The sequence below is a fragment of the Pelophylax lessonae genome (genome assembly GCF_965119305.1).
Source record: "Pelophylax lessonae genome assembly, chromosome: 8".
NCBI lineage: Eukaryota > Metazoa > Chordata > Amphibia > Anura > Ranidae > Pelophylax > Pelophylax lessonae.
The window spans coordinates 82145723-82171139 of record NC_138775.1 but is presented as its reverse complement, the minus strand read 5'-3'; the positions used below and the strand labels follow the sequence as shown (position 1 = coordinate 82171139).

The following is a 25417-nucleotide window of genomic DNA, read 5'->3' as shown; positions in this document are numbered from 1 at the left end:
ATTTAAAGCATCCAAGTGAAAGATCTAACACCAACAAGTCAGAAAAAAATGAAAAAATAGAATCGCAGAGTTGGAAATAGGATCACCCCCCTCCTAAAAATGATTTCTAAACTCAATCAGGTGTAGCTAATTACCTTCTCAATGGCACACCATTTGACTTTCAACTGTAATCAGCTGTGGTCATTTTGATTAGCTCAGCAGGAAAAGAGCTTTCCTGGAGAATTATAGTTATACGGCGGCAGGTCAGCTCTGTTACGCAAAACAACGTACATGTACGTCGCTTTGTGTAGCAGTTAGTGTGGGCGCACGCATGCGCCGATTGACTAGAGCCAATCAGTGGGTCCAGGTCCCGCAATGTCCGCCGGGCATCCGCGATCGCTCCCTATGGAGACAGAACGGTGGTCTACCTGTAATAAAGACAGTCCGCTGTTCTGTCAGTGATGAACACAGGGATCCTGTGTTCTTCCTATTTAGGAACACAGGTCTCTGTGTTCATCAGTGAGCCCATCCCCCACACAGAAAGTATCCACCAGGCACACATTTAACGCTTTGATCGCCCCTTGTGTTAACCCCTTCTCTGCCAGTGTAGTACAGTAACAGTGCATACTTTTAGCACTGATTACTGTAGTAATGTCACTGGTCCCCCCAAAAGTGTCAGGTGTCTGATCTGTTGCTGCAATGTCGCAATCCCGCTAAAAATCGCTGATTGCCACCATTCCTAGTAAAAATAAATAAAAATGAGATAAACCTTTCCCCTAGTTTGTAGACGCGATATAACTTTTGTGCAAACCAATCAATATACACTTATTGGGATTTTTTTTTAACAAAAATATGTAGCAGAATACATGTTGGCCTAAAATGATGAAAAAAATTAATTTCTCTGAGTCCTCTGACAGACGCAGACCCCGCCCCTCTATCTTAGGGTTGGTTGTGTTCCTGTACTGCTTGCTACGAAACTGATTAGCAGCACTGTGTGTCTCGGGGTAATGTCGAGAGGGACAGCCCCTAGAGGTGTGTCTAGTGAAAGTTTTTTTTGATGAAGTTTCACTACCTAGCCTGCTCCTACAGAGGCAGCCATTACCCCAATAGTGAAGAAACTTGGAAGGGCTGCGTCTGTCAGAGGACTCAGAGCAAGAATTTTATGGTAAGTTCTTACTAAAATTCTATTTTTCCAGCAAGAAATCATCTATGTGGTCTTTTTTTAAACTCTCCTGTATCTTCCCAGCTATAGAAGTTAAATTACCGGGTCTATAGTTACTTGGTAAAGACTTTTATCCCTTTTTAACTGATCCAACTTTCAGCTTATTGGTTTGAATAGAAGTCGGATCATGATGATCCGACTTGTGGTGTGACTTTTGCGCTGAGGATCTTGAAAGGAAACTCCACGCCAAAATAAAAATAAAAAAAAGGCCTGGGGTCCCCCCAAAACCATACCAGACCCTTCCGTCTGGTATGAATTTTAAGGGGAACCCCCACACCAAAAAAAAAAAAACACAGCATGGGGTCCGCCCAACTCAAAGCACCTTCTCCCCATGTTGATAGGGACAAGGTCCTCTTCCCAACTCTTGGTGGTTATTGGGGTCTGCAGGCAGGGGGATTATCGAAATCTGGAACCCCCCTTTAACAAGGAGGCCCCTAGAACCTACCCTCACCATGTGCATGAGTATGGTGTAAATAAAGATAAGAGACAGTTTTGAGAAGTCCTTTATTAAAAATCTTCCTCCGGTCTATTTCCTTCAGTCTTCTTTCTTCGGTGTTCTTCCTCCAGTCTTCTCTCTTCGGTGTTCTTCCTCCGGTCTTCTCTCTTCGGTGTTCTTCCTCCGGTCTTCTCTCTTCGGTGTTCTTCCTCCGGTCTTCTCTCTTCGGTGTTCTTCCTCCGGTCTTCTCTCTTCGGTGTTCTTCCTCTGGTCTTCTCTCTTCGGTGGTCTTCCTTCGGTCTTCTCTCTTCGGTGGTCTTCCTCCGGTCTTCTCTCTTCGGTGGTCTTCCTCCGGTCTTCTCGCTTCGGTGGTCTTCCTCCGGTCTTCTCTCTTCGGTGGTCTTCCTCCGGTCTTCTCTCTTCGGTGGTCTTCCTCCGGTCTTCTCTCTTCGGTGGTCTTCCTCCGGTCTTCTCTCTTCGGTGATCTTCCTCCGGTCTTCTCTCTTCGGTGGTCTTCCTCCGGTCTTCTCTCTTCGGTGGTCTTCCTCCGGTCTTCTCTCTTCGGTGGTCTTCCTCCGGTCTTCTCTCTTCGGTGGTCTTCCTCCGGTCTTCTCTCTTCTCTCTTCGGTGGTCTTCCTCCGGTCTTCTCTCTTCGGTGGTCTTCCTCCGGTCTTCTCTCTTCGGTGGTCTTCCTCCGGTCTTCTCTCTTCGGTGGTCTTCCTCCGGTCTTCTCTCTTCGGTGGTCTTCCTCCGGTCTTCTCTCTTCGGTGGTCTTCCTCCGGTCTTCTCTCTTCGGTGGTCTTCCTCCGGTCTTCTCTCTTCGGTGGTCTTCTCCCTCCGTTGGTCTTCCTTCGATGTTCTTTCACTGGTCTTCTTCGCCTCTGCTGTCTTCTCTGCCACCGGTGTCACAAGGATTGGGGTCTCATGGTGACGTCACCGGATGGCCGCGCCCCATGGCTATATAAGAACCGGCAGAGCGCGGAGCTGGCACAACGATGGCAGACCGCGTTGGAGGAGGATCGGGTCGGCAGTAGAGAAGACGACTGGAGGAAGATTTTTAATAAAGGACATCTCATAACCGTCTTGTCTTTATTTACACTACACTGCCTTTATTATGGGAGGCGAATAGTTAGGGGTACAATGCAACCCCATACTCATTCACTTTGGGGGGGGGGGTGCCGGGATGTTAAAGGGGGCTTCCAGCTTCTGATAAGCCCCCTTCCCACAGACCCCCACAACCACCGCCCAGGGTTGGTGGGAAGAGGCCCCATCCCCATTAACATGGGACAAGGTGTTTTGGGGTAGGGGGGTGCAGAGCCTTCCTGCCCCAAAGCACCCACTTCCCTTGTTGAGGGCATGCGGCCTGGTATGGTTCAGGAGGGGGGTGTTCGCTCGTCCCCCCTCTTCCTGACCTGCTGGGCTGTATGCTCAGATAAGGGTATGGTATGGATTATGGGAGGGATTCCACGCTGTTTTTTTTTTTTTTTTTTTAATTATTTAAATCAAGCCCTGACAGGTACATGAATTGGGGGCATGCACCAACAAATTTGCAGCAAGGGCCCAGTGGATCTCTAAAGGGTGTTAACAACACCCTTTATGAATTCCCGAATTGTATCCAAGTTAGTGTTACATTATTGTTTTCATGTAAATGAGCAACACTGGTAAAATAAAAAATCACTTAGTCATAGGTAGAGAACCATTCCCATGCAAATTTTGTAGTACAAATTGTAATCTAGAGACTAGACACTGAGCCCCCGTTCACACTAAGGCGACCTGTGAGGCGACCATAGGGAAGCTGCGGACCCGTTCTAATAGGAGCGACACAAGTCGCTCCGACTTAGAAAAAGGGTCCGGAGCTTCTTTGGGGCGACCAGGAGGCGACCGCCATAGACTTCAATGTTATGAAGTCCGTGGCGGCCGCTCCGAGGTCACGGCGCGGTGCGAAGTAGCGTCGCCCCTATGTGAACGGGGCCTAAATATGGATACGGTTCAGATGCAAAACATTGCCAATGTTTGATAAATATTCCAAAATAGAAGAGATCTCCTTTAGTACAAGTCCATGTGGCCCCACTTGTATATAGATAAAATGTCACCAATATTTTCCTTTGAGTATTTATGCCTTCCAAAGCGATACAGTCCATATTAAGCATAACCTCATATTTATGCATGCACTTGTAAGGTGCTAATGAAAAAGTGGAAAGTGTAGATACTGTATGTATGCCAGCTAATTGTGAGGTACTAAAAAACAAGGGGGACACTATTCCATTGATAGAAAAGTCCACAGGTTACAATGCATCATGAAAACTTTCGATCAATCAGCATTCAGTGCCATTTGATATGTATCAATAAGTGATGCTTTAGTGCAACTATAGATACGTCCTCAATATAACACTGGTGTATTGTAAATGTTCACAGTTTGAATGAACCACATGGTACAAAGGAAAGGCTCTGCTTCTGAGGTGGTATAACACTGTATATAATCAATAATACAGTCAGATTTCATGCCAAAGGGGATACGGTAATCAGGACAAGAAATTTAATAACCCAAACAGGAATCGTGAACAAAGGCACTATAATTTCAGAGTAACTGCTCAATGATAATCACATGAAAATGTGATTGACATTTAGCAGTTACTGTGAACATTTTAGTTGTGATCATTGCACATAATTTATCTTGCCTTTGTTGATATTTTTGGTTTTTATATGCATTGTAATTTAAGTAGGATTACACTATTTCACTTCATTATTCATTGTTTATGTGGGAACACATGTAGGTGTCTGCAGCAACTTAAAGTTGAACTCCACATTCTTGAATAAAAAAAAAATCTGCAAATAAAAAAAAATATATAGCGTATTCAATTAGAACTCAAGTCATATTGCAATTGAAAATTATTAAAAATTACATTTCTCTATCGTTCGACAGATGCAGCTCCTTATCTTCATGACTCATAGGGTTATGCTCCTCCTTTTAGGAATAGGCACTAGGCAAAAAAAACACGTAACCACGCCTATATGTGCTGTCCCTGCAGGCATAACCCCTCAGACTCTCCTATCATCAAACAGTTTGTTCTGCCTAGTGTTAGAAATAGGACCTAGCTCCCTGCTGGGACTTCGGTCTTAGCTATAACAGGGAAAGTTTTTTATTTTTTTTTATTTTTTAACTAGTTAGTTCCTGAGGACCAAGATCCAGAGGAATTACAAGCAACAGCTGGCTGCGATTTCGTACTGGATAATCTAGATCCTTAAGGTCTCCCAGCCTGGCCAGCGAGTGTGAGCAGGTTATAGTCCAGAACTAGGCCTCGCCACGACAGTGCCCTGATGGATGGGGACAAGCCTGCGAGTGGACAGTCTCGCTGGGATGCATCAACCTGGAACGCCCTGTGTCGCAGCTTCCCCTTGGCTGACAGCACCCCCATCCCGAGTGGGAGGTGATCTGTTTCAGAGTGGCGCCCACCTGGTACCGTGGTATGGTGAGTAAAATTGTCCCCCTAAACACCCTTGGTTGCGGGGAGGGCATGGGCCCCTCCCTGGAATGGTTGGACCTTAGGGGCTCCCTCGGTTCCCTGGCACCCCGAAGGACTAATCTGGTGTACCCCTTGGCATTCCCCTACCCCTAGCAGGTTTTACCCTGGGGGGGGGGGTAATAATGTGGGCGTCATGGTGCTTATTTGAGGGGGGTGGATTGTCCTGGGTGGGTCCCTGGCTAGGGACCTTAAGATGCCTATTTTTCTGGGCCCCCTTTGGGGGGTCTTGGAGACTGCATGGCACGCCGTGGGGGCCACCATTTTGCTGTGGTTCATGATCTCTGTATTCCCATTAGTTTGCATGGGCAGCCTTTTTCTATACTTCCCCATTGAGAATGTATGAGCGGCTATTTTCTTGAGGTCCGTGGGATGGACAGGCATGTGGCATGACTTGTAATGATAGAGGCAGAGCTTCTTCCTCTTCCTGTGCAAACAGTGTTAGTTTTGTTTTTACACTGATTGGGCTTGATGCTTCTCTGTGGTCTGGTAACGTTCCTGGGTTTCCCTATGGGTCTTTTCCTCTTCTGCTCTGCTGTTATTACATAATAATCAGGGATTGTGAATCCGCAGTAATAGAGGTGGGACCACATTTTTGTCTTAAAGGGACATTACACAAACATTTTTTTTATTTGAGCAATTGAGTCCCAGGATAGGGAAGCAACTGTGGGACCCTCTGGTTCACAGTCACAGCCAGAAGTTGCAGTTTTTTTGCAAAGCCTGATGTAAAAGTGGATTTTGTCATTTCTGGTGCTTCCAGCCGCAAATGCCCTCCGCCCTCACCTCCATCGGCAGGGTCTTTGGATTCTGAGACAGATCTAGTCACAGTGGATGCAGACCACCTTGAGGAGTCGTTGTCTTGACATTCTGATACCATCAGAATGTGATCAGCCGCCACGCGGGAACGCGCATTGGTGGAAGCCCTGATAGTTTCTGTGCGGTAAACCCTAACATTGGCTGATCTAACCTACAGCGTCAGATACGCAGGTGTCTTTTGGCTCCTGCAAATCCCGTAAATCAGGCAAGGTATTCCCTTGTTCAGAATTGTTTCATACTATTGTGGATGAACAATGGCGACGCATTAAGCACATGTTGGTGGTGCCCAAGCTTTGTCTGAGTCATTGGACGACTCATCTGCAAGGTTGTCCGGTTCGGATCCAATCAGACAACGCCACGGCTGTGGCTTACATCAATCACCAAGAGGGCACCAAGAGTGTCTTGGCGGCAAAGGAGGTGGCCGAGATTCTGGCCTGGGTGGAAAGTTTTGTTCCAGCCCTCTCTGCTGTACACATTCCAGGTGTGGAAAACTGGCAGGCTGATTACCTGAGTCGTCGGGTGTTGGATCAAGAGGAATGGTCCCTACACCAGGAAGTGTTCTGCCTCCTGTGTGTTCGGTGGGGGACTCCCGAGGTCGATCTGTTTGCCTCTTGCCTCAACAAGAAGGTGCAGAGATTCGTAGCCAGGTCTCTAAATCCTCTGGCCGACGCCACAGACGCACTGGTGGCTCCTTGGGGTCAGTATCGGCTGATTTATGCATTTCCCTCATTGAAACTCTTGCCGAGGCTTCTGCGCGGGATAGTGGTGGAAAACATTCCTGTCATTCTAGTGGCTCCAGAATGGCCTCGCCGGTCTTTGTTCGCAGACCTGATAAAGCTGGTCGCCGATACCCCTTGGAGACTTCCTTTCAGGGAAAATTTGCTGTCTCAAGGCCTGATCTTCTATCCTGTGTTACATTTACTGGCTTTAACGGCATGGCTGTTGAGAGCTAGGGGTCTTACTGTCTCTGTGATTCCTACACTCTGGAAGGCTAGGAAGTCAACTTCCAGAAAGATCTACCATCGTACGTGGAAATCGTACATTTCATGGTATGAATCGCTGAAGGTGCACCCTCGCTTGTTTTCGATCGCTAGGGTTTTGGCCTTTTTGCAGAAAGGGATTGAACAGCAGTTCGCTTTGGGTACTATCAAAGGCCAGGTTTCGACTTTAGCTATATATTTTCAATGCCCGTTAGCCACATATGTCCTAATCCAGACTTTTATCCAGGGATTGCGCCATATGGCTCCTTTGATTCAATTCCCGTTACCTCCGTGGGATCTAAATCTGGTGTTATATGTTCTTCAAAAGCCTCCTTTTGAAAAAAATCGGGAGGTTTCACTGCTTTCTTTGTCTCAGAAGGTTGCCTTCTTGGTGGCGATCACTTCTGCCCGCAGGGTATCTGAATTGGCGGCGTTGTCTTGCCGCTCACCTTATCTGGTGGTACACAGGGGTAAGGTGGTACTTCGACCTAATCAGCCATTCCTTCCTAAGGTGGTTTCTGATTTTCATCTGAATGAAGACATTGTGTTGCCTTCACTTTGCCCTAAACCTCAGCATCCTAAGGAGTATGCCTTGCATTCTTTGGATGTGGTTCGGGTGATCAGGGTTTGTTTAGAGACCACTGAGCCCTTTAGAAAATCAGACGCTCTTTTTGTCCCTACTGGTGGACCTCATAAGGGATTGGCTGCGTCAGCTGCGACCATTTCCAGATGGATCAGGCAGACGGTGGTACAGGCCTATTCACTGAGGAGTCAGGTTCCTCCTTTCCCAGTGAAGGCACATTCTACAAGAGCGCTGAATGCATCCTGGGCTATTCGCCATCAGGCATCGGTGCTACAAGTTTGCAAGACTCCATGTTCCCCGGGTGGCTAAGTTTAGCTATTGGGGACTTGCGTTTGTTTCTGCATTGTTTCCCACCCCTCATGATTATACTGCTTTGGGACATCCCTATGAGTAATGAAGATAAGGAGCTGTGTCTGTCGATGAACGATAGAGAAAACTGGATTTTTGTAAGAACTTACCGTAAAATCCTTTTCTCTAAAGTTCACCGACTGACACAGCACCCGCCCCTCTATTTCTGCTTGCAACTTAACGGTTTGATGATAGCAGAATCTGAGGGGTTATGCCTGCAGGGACAGCCCCTATAGGGGTGGTTACATTTTTTCCTGCCTAGTGCCTATTCCTAGAAGGAGGAGCATAACCCTATGAGCTATGAGTCATGATAAGGAGCTGCGTCTGTCGGTGAACTTCAGAGAAAAAGATTTTACGGTAAGTTCTGTAAAATGCAATATGGCTACCTGGAGGTGTTCTGTACACAGATGGTGTACAGAACGCCCTCCAGAAACATCATTTCCTGCTTGTATCTTAGTGTAGACTGGGAGAATCATGTAATTTTTGGTAAGATACTCCCAAAGGGAAATCACATCCAACGGGATGCAGACCCTGCCACTTTCCTCATTGAGCCTTGCAGGTGCAGCAGCTGATTAATAATTATAAACCACTCCCATATGGATTCACTGTGCCCAAGGACACAGACAAACAAACAACTATTTCTTCAGAATAACAGAAGGTAGTTATTTGCATCAAAGTTTGGTAAAATTCAGCAGTGTTCATAGATCACCAAGAAGGGAATATTATTGTTTTTACAAAAGTTGAATTACTCTTTAATATTTAGAGTGGATAGGTAAATATCTGAAATAGCACAGAGGAGGTAGCGTAGGAGTAATTTCTCCAATTAAGTTACTATGATTTCGGAAACAAGGAATCCAAGTATTATGTTTTAAGTGGGTCTAATATCTCAAGTCCACATGTAACTTTTAAAATGTATTTCCAAATGGTTTATGAATAAGAGAAAAATTTTAGTGATGACACCAGACCACTGTTTAAACTCAATTTAAAGGAAACCAGTGCCTAGTTGTGGGGCTGCCATTGCTGACCAAATTCTAAAATGCTAGCTGCCTGGCAGTGATGCTTATCTTCTGACTTCAGTCCTTTTCCAGTCACTGACCTGGAATGATCAGGATACATGAAATATGAGAGAAAGCATAACTCCTTATCGGCATACTTGTCAAAAATCATTTGAAGTAGTAAAACTATTAGATCAGAGTGACTTCCAGTCAGCTAGCACTTTCTATAGAAGGCCAACAGTGAAAGCCACAATATTTCTAAATACACACACTCATGCAATCGTTGACCATGCTCCTGGAACACATGCTTTGCATTCACAATAAGCTCTGCTCACTGATTCAGTGCCGGACCTTCATGTGCCTTTAGCCAACCTTAGCCTGACCAATAATGGTTTTTAGGTACAATTACATATTTTATGTTGTCTGTATATACCTATGGGAAATTTTCTATGGGTAGAAGGAGATGATGAATCTTGTGTAATTTTGTGCTCTATAGTGATTTCTTTATAGAAATAAATGGAAGCCACAATCCACACAAAGAAAGCAGAATATTTGGCTTAGCCATGCATATAACATCTAAACCGGGTTTAGGGGATCCATTGTGCTCCTGTCATAGACCCATTTAATCTAAAACTGAAAAACAAATTTAAGATTTAGGATAAAGTTCTGCTTTAACCAGTTCTAGACTGAAAGGATTTGCACCCTTTCAAAAAAACCAGGCCATTTTTTGTGATTCGGCACCGCATAACTTTAATGGAAAATTGCACGGTCGTGCGATGCTGTACCCAAATAAAATTGATGTCCCTTTCCTACAAGTTATCGCGTCTACAAACTAGGGAAAATATTTATGTAATTTTTATTGTTTTGTACTAGTAATGGTGGCGATCTGTGATTTTTAGTGGGACTGACATTGCGGCGGACTGATCGGACCCCTGACTGACATTTTTTACTCTTTTGGGGGGGGGGGGGGGGACCAGTGACATTACTACAGTAATCGGTGATAAAAATATGCACTGTTACTGTAATAAGGGAAGGGGTTAACCTAGAAGGTGATCAAAGGGTTAAATGTAAGCCTAGGGGAGTGGTTACTAACTGTGGGGGTTGGACTTTTGAAATTATCATAGAGACCTGTGATCCTGTATAGAAGGATCCCAGCGCTCTATGATCATTCCAGAGAGAACGGTCAGCTGTGTTTACAACAGCTGCCCATCCGTCTCTCTCTCTCAGCGGGGAGCGTCCGCCGGCCCCGTGCATCGGCATCCCCGCTGCCGAGTGGGGGCGGGAGCGCGACGCACTAGGCGCGACCGACGTAGCACTACATCGGTTCGCGCAGGAGGGGGTGCGTGCCGCAGTAAAACTGCGGCGGGCGGTCCGGAACTGTTTACTTAACAATTACAGCTATACCTGAGAAATCTTTTCTCTCGTTCCTGTAACTAACTCAAAAACTTTAATCTGCTATTCCGCTTCTCAGTAGTTTTCTAAATAAACCTTGACAAAAAAATGTACCAGACTCTTCACAAAACTTTAGGATTAATTTGAAATACAGAGATTCTGGAGCATAGGACTTCATGCATTATGAAGATAATTTCATTGCAGAATCTACATATTATGTAATTGTTTATCCTGACTTCAACTTTGTGAACAGAGATGACAGCGGAGTATGCCTGTACAAGAAAACAGTTCAATAAGAAGTTGAGCGACTTTGAATTAATTCAGGTGAGAAAAGAATGAGAAAATTTCTGTGAGTAATAAGGTCACCACATTGGGAACAGTTATGTTTTTGCAAATATCTACAATACGATTTTCAATTCTAGAGAAATAATAGGAATTGTGCTTTAGGAGTTTACCCAGTTACATCTGTTTGCCAGTAGTTTTCCTAGAACAGTTATTTCACTTCTGCCTTCCCTTCTAAACACTTTATTGCTGAGTGACTAGCTGGCTAAGCTGATGCGCTACCCAGATGCTCAGTTGAAAACATTGCCGTGTTATGACATCGAAAAATGTTATCAAGGCATGGCTTGACAGCTTAGGTGAAAACAAGAGAGATGAACACACAGTTAAAGAATGCATCAAAAGCTAAACTCCAGCAAAATATATTACCATTTTTAAATGGGCACTACTTGGGTATATCACTCCAAAGACAAGAATACAGTCTTTGGAGTGACAAGATGTTCCTTCAGCTTTGTAATGGCTGGGCATTTGGCAATCCTGAAAGCAAGCACTGCTCTAAACTCCACTCTCCCTCTCCATTCAGTAGTGAAGCAATTCCCAGCCCAAGAATCCTGTCCTCGATCAAAGTTCCACAGCAAACTTCTAAAGAATTCTAAACACAGAAAACATCACACTACATCAAAGTTTCTTCCACTAAACTAGCTTACGGGAAGTCTCTGTGTCCACACCCCCCTGATGCGTTTCACCCTGATCAGGTTTAATCATAGAGCTGGCATTTGGGCTTAACTCGGAATTCTAGTGGTGTTGAGAGCTAATCACTGGTGTTTAGGGTAAATATAAAGATATAAGAAAGGAAAATGTAATTCACCTTAGCCTGTAATTAAAGTGCCTATCACTTTAACAAAAAGAAAATCAGGCAAAGCTTTGGCGCTCCCTATTAGTGTCAGAACATGCCTATCCCCTCTCTCTTGCCTCCCCCACATTGCTTTTTGCCAGTGGGCAGTCTGCCATAGTGTGGGGTCCAGTAAGATAAGTAGCGAAAAAATTCTAACTTTGCCCTATCAGAATGGCTGGCATTCAGACAGCGGAAAAGGGACTAAAAACTTCTGCAGGTATATGCATACGATTAAAAGGTATAAAGAATTACTAAAAAGCTGTTCTCATTCTGTAGGATAAATTTGCTCTCATGGCTCAGAAAGCCTATGTCATGGAAAGCATGGCCTACCTTACTGCCGGCATGATGGACAGGCCAGGGTTTCCAGATTGCTCTGTTGAAGCAGCTATGGTTAAGGTAAAGTAATACTTTTTATTTTATTTTACAACGGCATTTAATGCCTTAAATTCTGCTTTGTTTTACTGAGTACACTATGTGTATCAGTTTTTGACCCTGCTTATAATAAGTAAATCTGCGAATAAAACATTTCTGATTGGTCAGAATATTTGCATGTAAATTTGATTGTTGTCATGAAATTCAAAAATCCAGGCAGTTGTGGTTCATGAATTAAATTGCATGGTTAGCTTTAATATGCAAATAATGACTTTAGTTTCAGTTCCCTACTCCCTCATATACCTATATATCCGTGAGGCTGTCCATAACAAGGATGGTCCAACAGTATTCTACAGAAAAAGGCCACTACAAGAACTAAAGCCATCTTTTACATATTAATGCTTGTGGGCTAATAGCTTTTAGGGAGCTTTAAGGCTCCTTTGGACTTGGACCATCTCATTGTGGTATGGTATTGTACGTGCATTAATGAGTGTAATTTTGTACCCCTTCATCTTTATTCGGATGCGTCAGTCCCTATGTTACTACTTTGTCCGTAGTAAAGGGGCCAGTGGGAGGAACAATAGTGAGCGACAGGGGACCAGGAAATTAAAACTCCCAAGTGTCGGCTTTTGTAGGATCTTCAGACGGCTGTTCCTCTTCACTTCTGCAGACTGGCAATATGGATAGCAAAAGAGGCGAGAATTCCATGTCTTTTTTTGCAGGAAGAACTTTTTTTTTTTGAATATTTCTTTTAGTGAGTCACTTTAAATGGTATCTGACTATGCTTGGAGGGATCTCAGTTATAGCAAAATAGGTCCACTTTCTCTTACGTCCTCCGACAGTCGCCGCCTCTTCATATTCGTCACAATGGGGGTTATGACCTTTGCTCCGTAGGAGTAGCTAGGCAACAGAATATGTCAATATTAAGGCTTTTAACATATCCCACCCCCAGGGAGTGGTCCCCTCAGTCAATAACCTCCTACTTCCTGTATCCATACCTCAGTTTCAATGTCTAGCTTGTCAGGAGTAGCTGGATGTCTCTATGCTGGGGCATTTTGTCTCAGCCTTTTCTCTTTTTTTGATTTTATTTGAGTTTTTCTCTCTCGCTTTACTTAGCTGTTATTTTTGTCAGCATTAGTTAGTTCTTCTGATGAAGAGGATCATGCGGGCTGGGTCTCGGGCTGACCCCCCTGATCGCAGGTTGTGGGTCAGTGGCTTCCCACCCTGCCATCGAGCGTTCAGTCAGGTATTTTTCCTGGCGCAATGAACGACCCATCCCTGTTCGCTGCAGGGATGCTATGGTGAGGTGGCTACCTCACTGGACGCCTTGCGGTATCGCTCCGCAATTCTCCTGCGTCCTGGCTGCGACTCTCCCTGTCCCATGTGCAGTGGCTTGATCGCTTGTGCGGGTTCCCCACGCCATATTAGGAGGTAAGTGTATCTGTGTGGGGACCTGTCTGTTTGGGGGGTGTCAGTCTGGGACTGTGTAACCCTGCCCCTGTTCACACTGTTGGACTCCCTATCTGTTTTTGGCTGCACTCTGTGGAATGCAAGGAGGGGGGCTATATTGCACTGTCTCTCTACCAGGATGTGTGCTGTTATTTTACTGTGTGACAGGCTGTGTGCTGCGGGGCATGATGTGGATCATGTTTGTGCATACTTGAGGCGACCGCTGCGGCGGTCCGCCATTGTTTTTTTATTATACTGCATGTGTTTGGTGTTTCACTGTATAAAGGGGCGGGAGCTGCGTTTTCGGCGCCAAGCGCCGCCATTTTGGCGGCGATCGCTCCGGCCTCATGCTGACACTGCAGGCGGCCATTTTCTTGTAGCCTCCATAGGCTCTAATAGAGCGCCCTGTATTACATCACTTCCTCTTCTCCTGGGCGCACCGATCGAGGCAGCAGCAGCAGCGGTGGTCTCTGCAGGTTTTTTATCCTCTCTATCCTGAATCCTTGCCTGAGTTTTGTGCCTTTCCCTGTGGGGGTCGGTGTGTGAGTGCGGTGGGCTGCGCTGACCGCGCTTTTGGGGGATAGTTACTTTATTCTCCTGCAAATTTTTTTTTTTTGGGGGGCATGGATTCTCAGGAAAGCAAATTTCCTCTCACTTTGGTGGGAGGCCAAGGGGCTGCTGTTTCCCCCCCAGGGGGTGATTTGGCTACTGTAGTGGCTAACCTTGCTGCTCAGGTGCAAATGCTGGTGGCTGCTCAATCCACTAAACGGCCCAGACTCTCAATATCCTCTGATTCAGAGGGCGAAGGTGATGGGGCTGCTATGGCTGTGGTCCCCTTATCAGGGTCCCGTTCGTCCCTGGACTTTGCAGGGTCGGAGGGTGACGCAGAGGTTGAGGGGGTTGATGATTCTCCCCCTGGCTCGTCTGAAGAGCTTGCACTCATGGATGATTTGATTGCTTCTATCAAACAAACGCTGCATTTACAGGATGAACCATGTCCACCTGCCGTTCTGGCTTCCTATGGGACACAGCGGAGGCGCAAAACTTCGCAGGTTTTTCCTTGTACTGAGGACTTTCAGCGCGCTGTTGGTGAACAATGGCGCACTCTAAAGAAACCTTTTGCTGTGCCAAGTAGGTTCAAGCTGCGTTATCCTTTCACGCCCGCTACTGATGAACGTTGGTGTGTGCCACCTCCGGTGGATCACGCGGTGGCGGTTTTGAATAAGTCTACTGCGGTTCCTGCTGAGGATACGCCGGTGTTCCGGGATGCCACGGACAGGAGACTGGAGTCTCTTACCCGTCATACTTATTTGGTTACCGGTTCTATGCTCAAAGCTCTAAGCAGAAGTCCGGCCAGTCCGGATCCGCTGCCCACAACAGTGCGGCCTGAAGGGGCGCCCTCACCCGGTTCTGGGGTGGGGGGACGCTTGCTCGGTTTTCTTCAACCCTGGCTGGCCCGTGTTAGGGACAGGTGGGTTCAGGAAATCGTTCGATCCGGCTACAAGATCGAGTTTCTCTCTCGGCCGGAGAGCAGATTTTTTCCCTCAAATCTTCAACTGTCTCCGGAGCGTTTGCGGGCTCTGCACCTGGCGGTGCAGGACCTGCGGGCTCAGGGAGTGGTGGTTCCGGTGCCTCATCGGGACAGATTTCGGGGTTTCTACTCCAATCTGTTCACCGTGCCCAGCAAGGAGGGCAAGGTGCGTCCGATTCTGGACTTAAAGGCTCTGAACCGCTTTTGTGCGGGTTCGCAAGTTCCGCATGGAATCCCTGCGGTCGGTGGTGGCTGCCCTGGTTCCGGGGGAATTCATGTCCTCCATCAACTTGAAGGATGCGTATCTTCACATCCCTATTTTCGAGGGTCACCAGAGGTACCTTCGATTCGCCATTGCGGAGGACCATTACCAATTCGTGGCGCTGCCTTTTGGGCTCGCTTCGGCTCCACGGGTGTTCACCAAGGTGCTTGCACCGGTTCTGGCTTTGTTGAGAGCCCAGGGCTGGACGACATCCTGGTTCGGTCTGGTGTCGGACCTTTCAGTCACTGTGCAGACTCTGCAGGAGTTTGGGTGGACGATAAACTTTCCAAAATCGACGCTGTGTCCGTCGGTGCGTCTTCCCTATCTGGGGATGGTTCTGGACTCAGTCCAGGCAAAGGTCTTCCTGCCGGTAGAAAAACTCAGGACTCTTCAGGAAGAAGTCAGGTCCCTCAGGGACGTTCCGCGCTCGTCCCCCCAGACGTGCATGCGATGTCTGGGATTAATGGTCTCGGCCTTCGAGGCGATTCCCTTCGCCCAGTTCCACACGCGGGGTCTCCAAGCGGAGATCCTGTCCAGGTGGGACGGGCGACCGCATTCTCTGGATCTCCAGATCGCATTGAGCCATCGCACCAGAAGGGATCTTCTGTGGTGGCTCCGATCCCCGGCGGTGTCGGGGGGCAAATCTTTTCGTCCTCTTTCATGGACGGTGGTCACCACGGATGCCAGCCTGTCGGGCTGGGGTGGTGTTCTGGGCGTTCTGTCCGCCCAGGGGACTTGGTCGGAGGCGGAGTCCTCCCTTCCGATCAACATTCTGGAATTGCGAGCGATAAATCTCTGCCTTCGACGTTGGACGGACAGGCTGCAGGGCCGTCCGGTTCGGGTGCAGACGGACAATGCCACAGCGGTGGCCTACATCAACCACCAAGGGGGCACCAGGAGTGCCCGAGCGGCTCGGGAAGTGGCCGACATTCTGTCTTGGGCCGAGACGCACGTCCCGGCGATTTCGGCGGTTCACATTCCGGGGGTGGAGAACTGGCAGGCGGATTATCTGAGTCGCCAATCCCTGGACCAGGGGGAATGGTCCCTCCACCCGGATGTCTTCCAGATGTTGTGCGCGAAGTGGGGTCTTCCGGATTTGGACCTGTTCGCGTCTCGTCTGAACAACAAGGTGGAAAGGTTTGTGGCAAGGACGCGCGATCCTCGGGCAGATGCGTTGGTGGCTCCGTGGCATCAGTATCGTCTGATGTATGCGTTTCCACCGATTCAGCTGCTGTCCAGGTTCCTTCGCAGGTTGACCTCGGAACCGCACACGGTGATTCTTGTGGCACCGGACTGGCCTCGCCGGTCCTGGTACGCAGGCCTCGTGAACCTGGCGGTCGACGATCCATGGCGTTTGCCTCTTCGGGAAGATCTTCTGTCTCAAGGACCGATCTTCCATCCTACTTTACAGTCGCTGGCTTTGACGGCCTGGCTGTTGAGACCGAGGTCCTGAAGGATAGGGTTCTCTCTCCGGAGGTCATTCATACTTTGATCAATGCTAGAAAGGCCTCTTCGGGGAAGATATACTACCGCACTTGGAAGGCCTACTTTCCTGGTGTGAGTCCAGGGGGTATTCCCGTCGCTCATATTCGGTTTCGCGGGTGTTGGCCTTCCTTCAAACGGGCGTGGACCAGCGTTTAGCGTTGGCCACGATTAAGGGTCAGATTTCTGCTCTGGCCGCTCTTTTTCAACTCCCGGTGGCGTCTAATTCTCTGGTTAGCACCTTTGTTCAAGGGGTGCGACACCTGGTCCCTCCTCGGAGGGAGCCTTTGCTTCCATGGGACTTGAACCTTGTCCTGTCCGTGTTACAACATGCTCCCTTTGAAAAGATCAGGGAGATCTCGTTGCCTCTGTTGTCCAAAAAGGTCGCCTTTTTGGTGGCGATCACTTTGGCTCGCAGAGTTTCGGAGCTGGCAGCTTTGTCCTGCAGGTCTCCATATCTGGTTCTCCACTTGGATAAGGCGGTCTTGCGTCCTAATCCTTCCTTTCTTCCCAAAAGGGTTTCCGAATTTCACCTCAATGTGGACATTGTCTTGCCTTCGCTTTGCGCGAAGCCTAAGAATCCGAAGGAGGTGGCCTTGCATTCCTTGGATGTTGTCAGGGCAGTCAGGGTTTACCTGAATTCGACAAAATCCTTTCGCAAAACGGATTCTCTCTTTGTCCTTTCTGAGGGACCTCGGAAGGGCATGGCGGCGTCTGCTTCTACCATGGCCAAATGGATCAGACAGACCATTGAGCAGGCATATGCTTTGAGGGGAAAAGTTCCTCCTATGCCTGTGAAGGCGCACTCTACCAGATCTCTGAGTACGTCTTGGGCCTGTCGTCATGGGGCTTCTGTGGCCCAGGTGTGTAAGGCGGCGACTTGGTCGACCGTTCACACTTTCACAAAATTCTACAAGGTGGATGTTCAGGCATCGGCAGATGCTTCCTTTGGCCGCAAGGTTCTTAGTGCGGCGGTTCCTTAGGGCCCTTTGTTTTAGACCCTTGGCTGTTGGGATGTTTTTATCCCTAGGTTATTTGTTTTTTCCTGGGTTGTTGCTCCTGTTGAGCAAGTTTTTTTCATGCTTCCCAGCTGGTTTCCTTCCTTTGGTAAGGTTCCTTTTTCTGATGTGGAGACTGCGTTGCCTTAGGCGCGGCTGCGTTTCCCACCCCTCATGTTTGCACTGCTTTGGGACGTCCCCATTGTGACGAATATGAAGAGGCAGCGACTGTCGGAGGACGTAAGAGAAAACTGAATTTTTGTAAAATCTTACCTGTAAAATTCCTTTCTCTGAGTCCTCCTACAGTCGCCGCCCCCGCCCCTCTGTTGGGGTTTGGTTGTATACTCTACTGCTATTCCACTGAAACTGAGGTATGGATACAGGAAGTAGGAGGTTATTGACTGAGGGGACCACCCCCTGGGGGTGGGATATGTTAAAAGCCTTAATATTGACATATTCTGTTGCCTAGCTACTCCTACGGAGCAAAGGTCATAACCCCCATTGTGACGAATATGAAGAGGCGGCGACTGTCGGAGGACTCAGAGAAAGGAATTTTACAGGTAAGATTTTACAAAAATTCCGTTTTTTTTGGCCAGGGCCACCACACTGTGGCAGTACAAAAAGGGAAGTGTAAAGAACCCTTAGGTTTGATGTAATTCTGCACCGTTAAACATTACTGTTGTCACCAGTATTTTTTTTAACCTTCAAATCCCTTTTGGTTGGCTATAGGCACAATAAATGGTGCTTACTAATGCAGGGTGCATCTTGGTTAGTATGTGGTTTGAGGGGCATTGCTTTGTATTGGAGGTGGAGCTTACCATATCCTTTTAAAAATGCTTTAAAAATTATAAAGGATATCTTTTTCTCCAGTGCTAGTCACTCTTTAATATGGTAATGGCCTTTGTTGTTTCAGGTGTTCAGCTCTGAAGGGGCGTGGCAGTGTGTCAGCGAAGCCTTGCAGATTCTTGGAGGACTGGGTTATATGAAGGATTATCCGTACGAGCGTTATCTTCGAGACAGCCGTATTCTTCTCATCTTTGAGGTAAGGGAGCTCTGTTTTCCACAAACCCCAGCTGTTGAACATCTATATTTCTTAGGAACTGTAATTCTAGTCTTGTATATTAGGAAAAAATAAAATGGCTTTGTTTTAGGTTTACATTTGTAACCATAGCCTAACACCATGTTTAGAAATGTTGACCTTAAGCACAAGCTCAGGTGTAATAAATAATTATTTAAAAAAACCTACAAAAGCACCACTGGCTCTCTATCTCGAACTACCTAAACTAGATACCTCCCACCAGGTGCTTACATATTACATACCTGTTGTTAAAAAATGTACCTAAATTTGTCCTTTTTTTTCTTAAATTCTTTTTTATTTGAAGAAAGAAAGTTTAAGTACAAAAAACTGCCTATTGGGCATACCCAGGCTCTATAGATATACATCTAGAAAAAGCACATACAAACAACAACACTAATGCCAAACTGGCAATAAACGTTGGTGCACTCCAACAGCTACTTCCTACAAAAGGCTGTTATTCTCCTACCCAGGGACTAAAGTAAGAGCCAGATGGATGATGAAAATACAGTTAAAAATCAAATATGGTCCACAATATATGTTCTTACTTTGGCATGAGCCACAGGGGATTAGGCAAATTGACCTGACCGGTCTGGATCTGCATTGGTATAAGGGGCCTTAGTCCAAATATCCCACACATTATGGAATTTTTTGGGCATCCCCTTGACAGATAAGTGGCTTTGTACAAGAGTAGCTGGGAGTTACCTAATTGTTTCCACTGTGATAAAAAAGGAGCAAATATGGAGTTCCACTGGAACACAATCATTTTCCTTGCATAAAATAGAAGCAGTTCAGCTATGGCTCTTAGGGCTCTGCGGTGGGCTAGGGGGTCCACCAGACCCAGCAGACAAACCGTATAGTGGTTACTGAGCAGATAAGTGCTATTACACCTGTCCAAAAAGTTTGAATAAAAGGACAGTGCAATGTGCATGAAATCTGCTGTGTCAGCGGAACACCGCCAGCACACCGCGATGGAGGGATATATTCTGTGTAGTTGTTCAGGGGTGAGATAAATTCTATGTAGAATTTTAAATTATATAAGTCTATCTTTAGCTGAAACTAGTTGCAGAAAGGGACATTCCCAAAGCTCCTCCCAGTCCTCATTATCTAACACAGGAAAATCTAAGGTCCATCTAGATCTAAGATTTTAGATAAGTCCCAAGGGTACAAAATGGAGCATAGTCTTATAAATATTGGAGAGGGGCTTAACTGGAGACATATCTCGAAGTACAGTTTCAAGAGTAATAGTGTAAAAAGCTAACAATGACATTTCAAATTGTGTGAGCTGCAAATATTTAAAAAAAAAAAAACACTGTGCTTTTAGAGCATCTAAGGTCTTCAATTCCCCTCCCGAACAGATCTGATTCAGGTATTTATTGCCGTTTACTGCCCAGATCTGGGGGTTGGGTATAGAGGCAAATTCTGGTAGAGATGGGTTGAACCATATCTGGGTATTCGGTGAAAAGTGCCCGAGGGGGGGGGGGGGTCGTCAACCTTGCCCTCAGGGCGGCTTTCATTGCCACCGTTAGGGAAGTGATGTAGTGGAACCCCTATACACAAGGTTTTTGAGCGCCTCATAGTAGCCCATGTAGGATGCTTGCAAAACCACTGCAGCATTGGAGTCATCCGCTATCAGCCAGTTGTGGGCATGTATTAGCATAGCAACCAAAAAATATTTGTACAGGTCAGGACAGGCCTAACCACCCTGTAACCAGGGTCTTAGTAATGTTGTGAGTTTAAACCTCAGTTGTTGGGAACCACAAAAAAAGAACCTAAACAGGAATTGATCATCTTAAAATATTTCTTGGGAATCCACACAGGGGAACGTCATAAAATAGAAAGAAACCCAGGTAGCGGGTATATCTTAAAAGGAATAATACGCCCCATTAAAGAAAGTGGGACGTTGGCACCAAACCTTTAGTTTAGTCTTCATATTCCTCAGTAGAGGAAATAAATTTAGTTCACAGTAATCTGAGGCGTTCAGGGAGATTACAATGCCCAGATATCTAATGCTGTCTGCCCACATGAGGGTAAAGTTGGATCGGCTAAACGGGATGCCTCAGGGTCGATGGGAAGGAGTTGGGATTTCTCCCAATTAACCTTTACTCCAGAAAACTGAGAGAAGTCTGAGAGAATACAAAGGGCTTCCTTAAGGGAAGGCCCTGGGTTATTTAAAAACAATATAAGGTCATCCACATACATAGCTACCGTTTCTTCTTTAGTGCCTACCCAGACTAAATGTGTCCTTTAAATAGTCATTCAAGCTCCATGAGGAGCTGCATGACAAATTGAAGCAACACACCAGAGGGAAACTTGCTCTTAGCCAGCTGTTCTTTTATGAGCAAATCAAAAAAAGTGGCAGACTTCTCGCCAAAACATTGTCCCCAAAAAGGGGCGTGGCCTCGATTGAAAAAATTCAAGACTATGCTGGCAATTTGCATGTGGCCACAAAAGACATTGCTGGGCTAATTCAACAATATTATGAAATGCTCTATGCCCTACCTCATGGGTCTTCTCATGGCCTAGATGCGGAGCAGAGGCTGAACAAGATTAGGACTTTTCCTGGCAAGTATGCTCCATCATCAGTTTCGACTGACGAGGCTTGCTGATCTTTTGGAAGCCCCTCTGACCGAAGAGGAACTCCACATTGCGATCAGACAAACCAAACCTGGCAAGAGCTTTGGACCAGATGGTCTCACAATTCAATACTACAAGAGCTTTGAACAAATTTTGGTGCCTAGCTCTGTTAAGGCCTTCAATTTCCTGTAGAAGGACATCCTTTCCCCTTGTCTAGTGGAAGCTCACATTTCGGTTCCACTAAAGCTGGGGAAAGACCAGTGCCTAGTGTCTAACTATAGACTCCTTTCTCTTTTAAATGTTGACGTTAAATGGTACGCCAAGATATTGTGCAACAGATTGTGAATGCCTCCTGATTTGGTTAGACCCCTCTCAGGTGGGTTTTGTACCTGGGCGGGAGGTGCAGGACAATACTTTGAAGGCCATTAACATTCAGCTCTGGACAAAGCACTCCCATCACAAGGGCCTTCTCTTGCCTATGGACACTGAGAAAGGCCTTTGATCGAGTAATTTGGGACTACATGACAGAGGTCTTGATGGCCATAGGTTTATGCTCAGCAGTGCGCACCAGAATGCTTGCCTTATACTTGACTCCTTTGGCTAAAGTAAAGGTGAATGGTTATCTATCCAACACTTTTATCTATAATGGGACATGACAAGGCTGTCGATTTTCTCTCTTGATAAATATATTCATTCTGGAACAGTTCCTTAGGCGTTTACAGTCTAATACGAACGTCGTGGGATTTCAGGTGGCTGGTGAAAACAAGTTTGTTGCTTATGCAGGTGATTTATTACTCTTCCTTTTGCAAACCGTTTGCCTCCCATCCTAATGTGATTGGGGCCTATGAGGAATTTGCCTAAACTTTCTCAATTTAAAATCAACTACCTAAAATTCTATGCACTTAGAATTGGCCTTTTGGCTGCGGCGATTGCTTATAATCAGCATTTCCCATTCACCTGGAAACATGACTCAATTACTTGCCCAACTAACTTCTTAATGTGGAACTTTGCTCCCCTGGTAAAGAAAATTTCCAAAGATCTCCAGTGGTAGGATCTAAGGCCTCTGTCCTGGTTCGGCATAGCGGCGCTGTTCTTTTGGACATGGGGTCTTAAGTAGGAGGGATATCTGTAGAGTGGAGATTTCATCACAAAATTAATCAATCTTATTTTTGAAGTCATTGGATAAGAACGTGTTAATGAGAGTGGAAAAAATAGGTCTACTTAGCAGTGTGGAGGCCAGAATTGTATTTTTGGAGGGCAGATTTGCATAGGTTGAAGTCTTCATGAGACTTATGCCTAGTGCACATGAGCTGAATGTTGGGAGACATTGGCCGGTTCAATAAAAAATGTCCAACATTTGGCCTGTGTGAACGTCAGCTTGTTCAACAGAAGCCGGCTGAGCATGCAGGAAAACCAGCAGCCGACTGACTCCCGATCAGCGCTCTCAGCCAATTTCTGAGAGCGCTGATCGGAGTGTTCTGGCAGAACACAACAGCTCAGTGTGGGGGGGGGGGGGGTCGCTGTACTACCATCAGATCATTATTACAGTGGTTCCGACCGGATTTGTCAGTTTTTTTTCTTTCAACTCGAGGACATACAATGCGATTAGAGGAGAAGCATTTTGACCTCAGGCAATGCAGGGGGTTTTTTACTGTTGGGGCTGCAAGCTTGTGGAATTCTCTACCACAAGAGGTTGTTTCTGTGGGAAGTACGGCTACTTTCAAAAGACTCTTGGACGTACATCTCAAGGATCAGAACATTAAGGGGTATGAGAGATGATTACGACCACGCGCGCCTACACAGGTTGAACTGGATGGACTATTGTCTTTATTCAACCTCAACTACTATGTAACCTGCTCGGTTGAATGGGGAAAAAAAAAAACTGTTAGTGTGTACCAGGCTGTCTTACGCCACAGATGCTCAAGAGTGCCGCTATGTGTTTTGAGACTTCTGGTGTCATCTGATTACCGCAGTTGTAGGGGTTGGGACATGATTCTGTGTGTAGTGAGGGGGGTAAGCTCATCCAGGTCGAGGGTGTTGCCATCAGAGAGAGTAAAAGCATGTACCCATTGCTTCAGGCCAAATGAGGAGGTTAGAATAAGAAGTTTGCAAGTAGCAGGAGTGGTAGTATTAACATGGATGTTGAAGTCACCGAGAACGATTTCGGAAGAGAGAAAGTAGGGTAGCCAGTCAGAGAAGTCATCAAGGAAAATTGATACTTGTCCAGGGGGACGGGAGACAACAGCAGTTCTTAGGGAAATTGGAAAATAGACGTATACAGTGAGCTTCAAATGATGAGGGACAGAAAGGGAGGAGAGTGAAGAACCTGGAAGGTGCTGTGTGGGGATACAAGGATTCCCACTTCACCTCCCTTGCATCCATTAGGTCTAGGCGAGTGAGACCAGAGAAGGCCACCATGGGAGAGGGAAGCAAGAGAAGCAGTGTCGAATTAAGTCCTGTTGCGGTGACAGCAAGTAGATTAACCACTTCCGGACCACCCACCGTGTATTTATCTTGCTACTTTGACATTAAATACTGGGGTTATGGCAGCAGATAGCTGCCATATCCCCAGTACATTTTTACACAGCAGGCGGTCCGCTTTAACATAAAAATGGTCCGGAAGTGAGCGCAAGATGGCCCCCAGTCGACTCTATGCCTTTGGAGGACCGGAGCGATGTCAAACGTCAATTCCGCCTTCTGGCCTTACAGGGCCCATTTTTTTATTGCTTTTAAAGCGGAGTTCCACTCAAAAGTGGAAAGAACTCCACTGATCTGCTTCCTCCCCCCCTCCGGTGCCCCATTTGGCACCTTTCAGGGGGGAGGAAGGAACGGATACCTGTTTTTGACAGGTACCGTTCCCCACTTCCTGGGAGACAGCGCCGCGGCACTGTCCCTCTGAAGTTCGGCCCCCTCCTTTTTCCTCTGCCGCCGGGCCAATTACAAAGCGCAGCACGCTTTGCGCATGTGCAGTAGAGAACCAGCAATGAAGCCGGAAGGCTTCACTGCCGGGTTCCCTTACTCTGGATAGTGGTGGCACCCGAGAGCCAATACGTAAATCTGCTTCGGGGGCAGACATCGCAGGCTCCCTGGACAGGTAAGTTCTACTATTTAAAAGTCAGCAGCTACAGTATTTGTAGCTGCTGACTTTACATTTTTTTAAGGGTGCGGAACTCCGCTTTAAGTGTAAATGTGAGATCTGAGGTCTTTTTGACTTCAGATCTCACATTAAAGAGGCCCTGTCCTGCTTATTTCTGTTACAATGGATGTTTACATTCCTTATAATAGAAATAAAAGTGATCAAAAAATGTTTTTATATAAATATTTAAAGCTCCTCGTTCCTCCGAGCTTGCGTGCAGAAGTGAACACATACGCAAGTCACGCCCACACATGTAAACGGTGTTCAAAGCACACGTGTGGTATCGCTGCGATCGTTAGAGCGAGAGCAATAATTAAACCTCCTCTTTAACTCTAAACTGGTAACCTGTAGAAATTAAAGCGTCACCTTTGGAGAGTTTTAACCACTTCCGGTCCGCGCTATAGCTAAAGTACGGCTGCAGCGCGGACTCTAATTTTCGGGAGGCCGTCTTTATACGGCCTCCCAGAAACAGGCTCCCCGCGCGCTCCCGCGAGCGCGCATCGGGGAAAATCTGTGTTGGCCGTGTCCCTTGGACACAGCCAATCACAGATCGTGGTAAATGGCCAATCACAGCGGCCATTTACCACGTGATCGGGCCGTGCAATGAGAGATGATCTCATATGTAAACATATGAGATCATCTCTCATCGCCAGCGCTCCTTCCTCACACAGAGACTGCGTGTGAGGAAGGAGCAGAGCCCGATCACTGGTAAGAGAACACACAGCAATGTAATCAGGGCACTGATCACCAGTGCCCCGATTACTGAAGAGGGGAAATAATGCCACAACTGCCCACAGTGCCCGCCATCAGTGCCCCCTATCAGTGCTCATAGTGCTGCCAGTCAGTGCCCATCAGTGCCTGCTCATCTAGGCACTGATGGGCACTGACTAGCAGCACTATGGGCACTGAGTGTGGGCACTGATGGTGCTGCCCATCAGTGCTGATCAGTGCCACCCGTCAGTATCCATCAGTGCCACCCATCAGTGCCACCTCTCAGTGCCCATCAGTGCAGCCTCATCAGCGCACATCAGTGAAGGAGAAAAATGTATTTATTTTCAAAATTTACTCACAGAAAATAAGAGAAAACTT

The 25417-nt window shown here is 46.7% G+C and overlaps 1 protein-coding gene across 1 annotated transcript in view; it reads left to right on the top strand.

Annotated features, from left to right (window-relative positions):
• ACAD9 (acyl-CoA dehydrogenase family member 9) overlaps positions 1-25417 on the top strand; it is a 195686-nt gene that overhangs the window by 126466 nt on the left and 43803 nt on the right. Inside the window, exons 10-12 of the mRNA XM_082266167.1 lie at positions 10526-10596; positions 11723-11842; positions 18454-18582. Coding sequence (XP_082122293.1) covers positions 10526-10596; positions 11723-11842; positions 18454-18582 — 320 coding nt within the window. The remainder of the gene's footprint in view (positions 1-10525; positions 10597-11722; positions 11843-18453; positions 18583-25417) is intronic.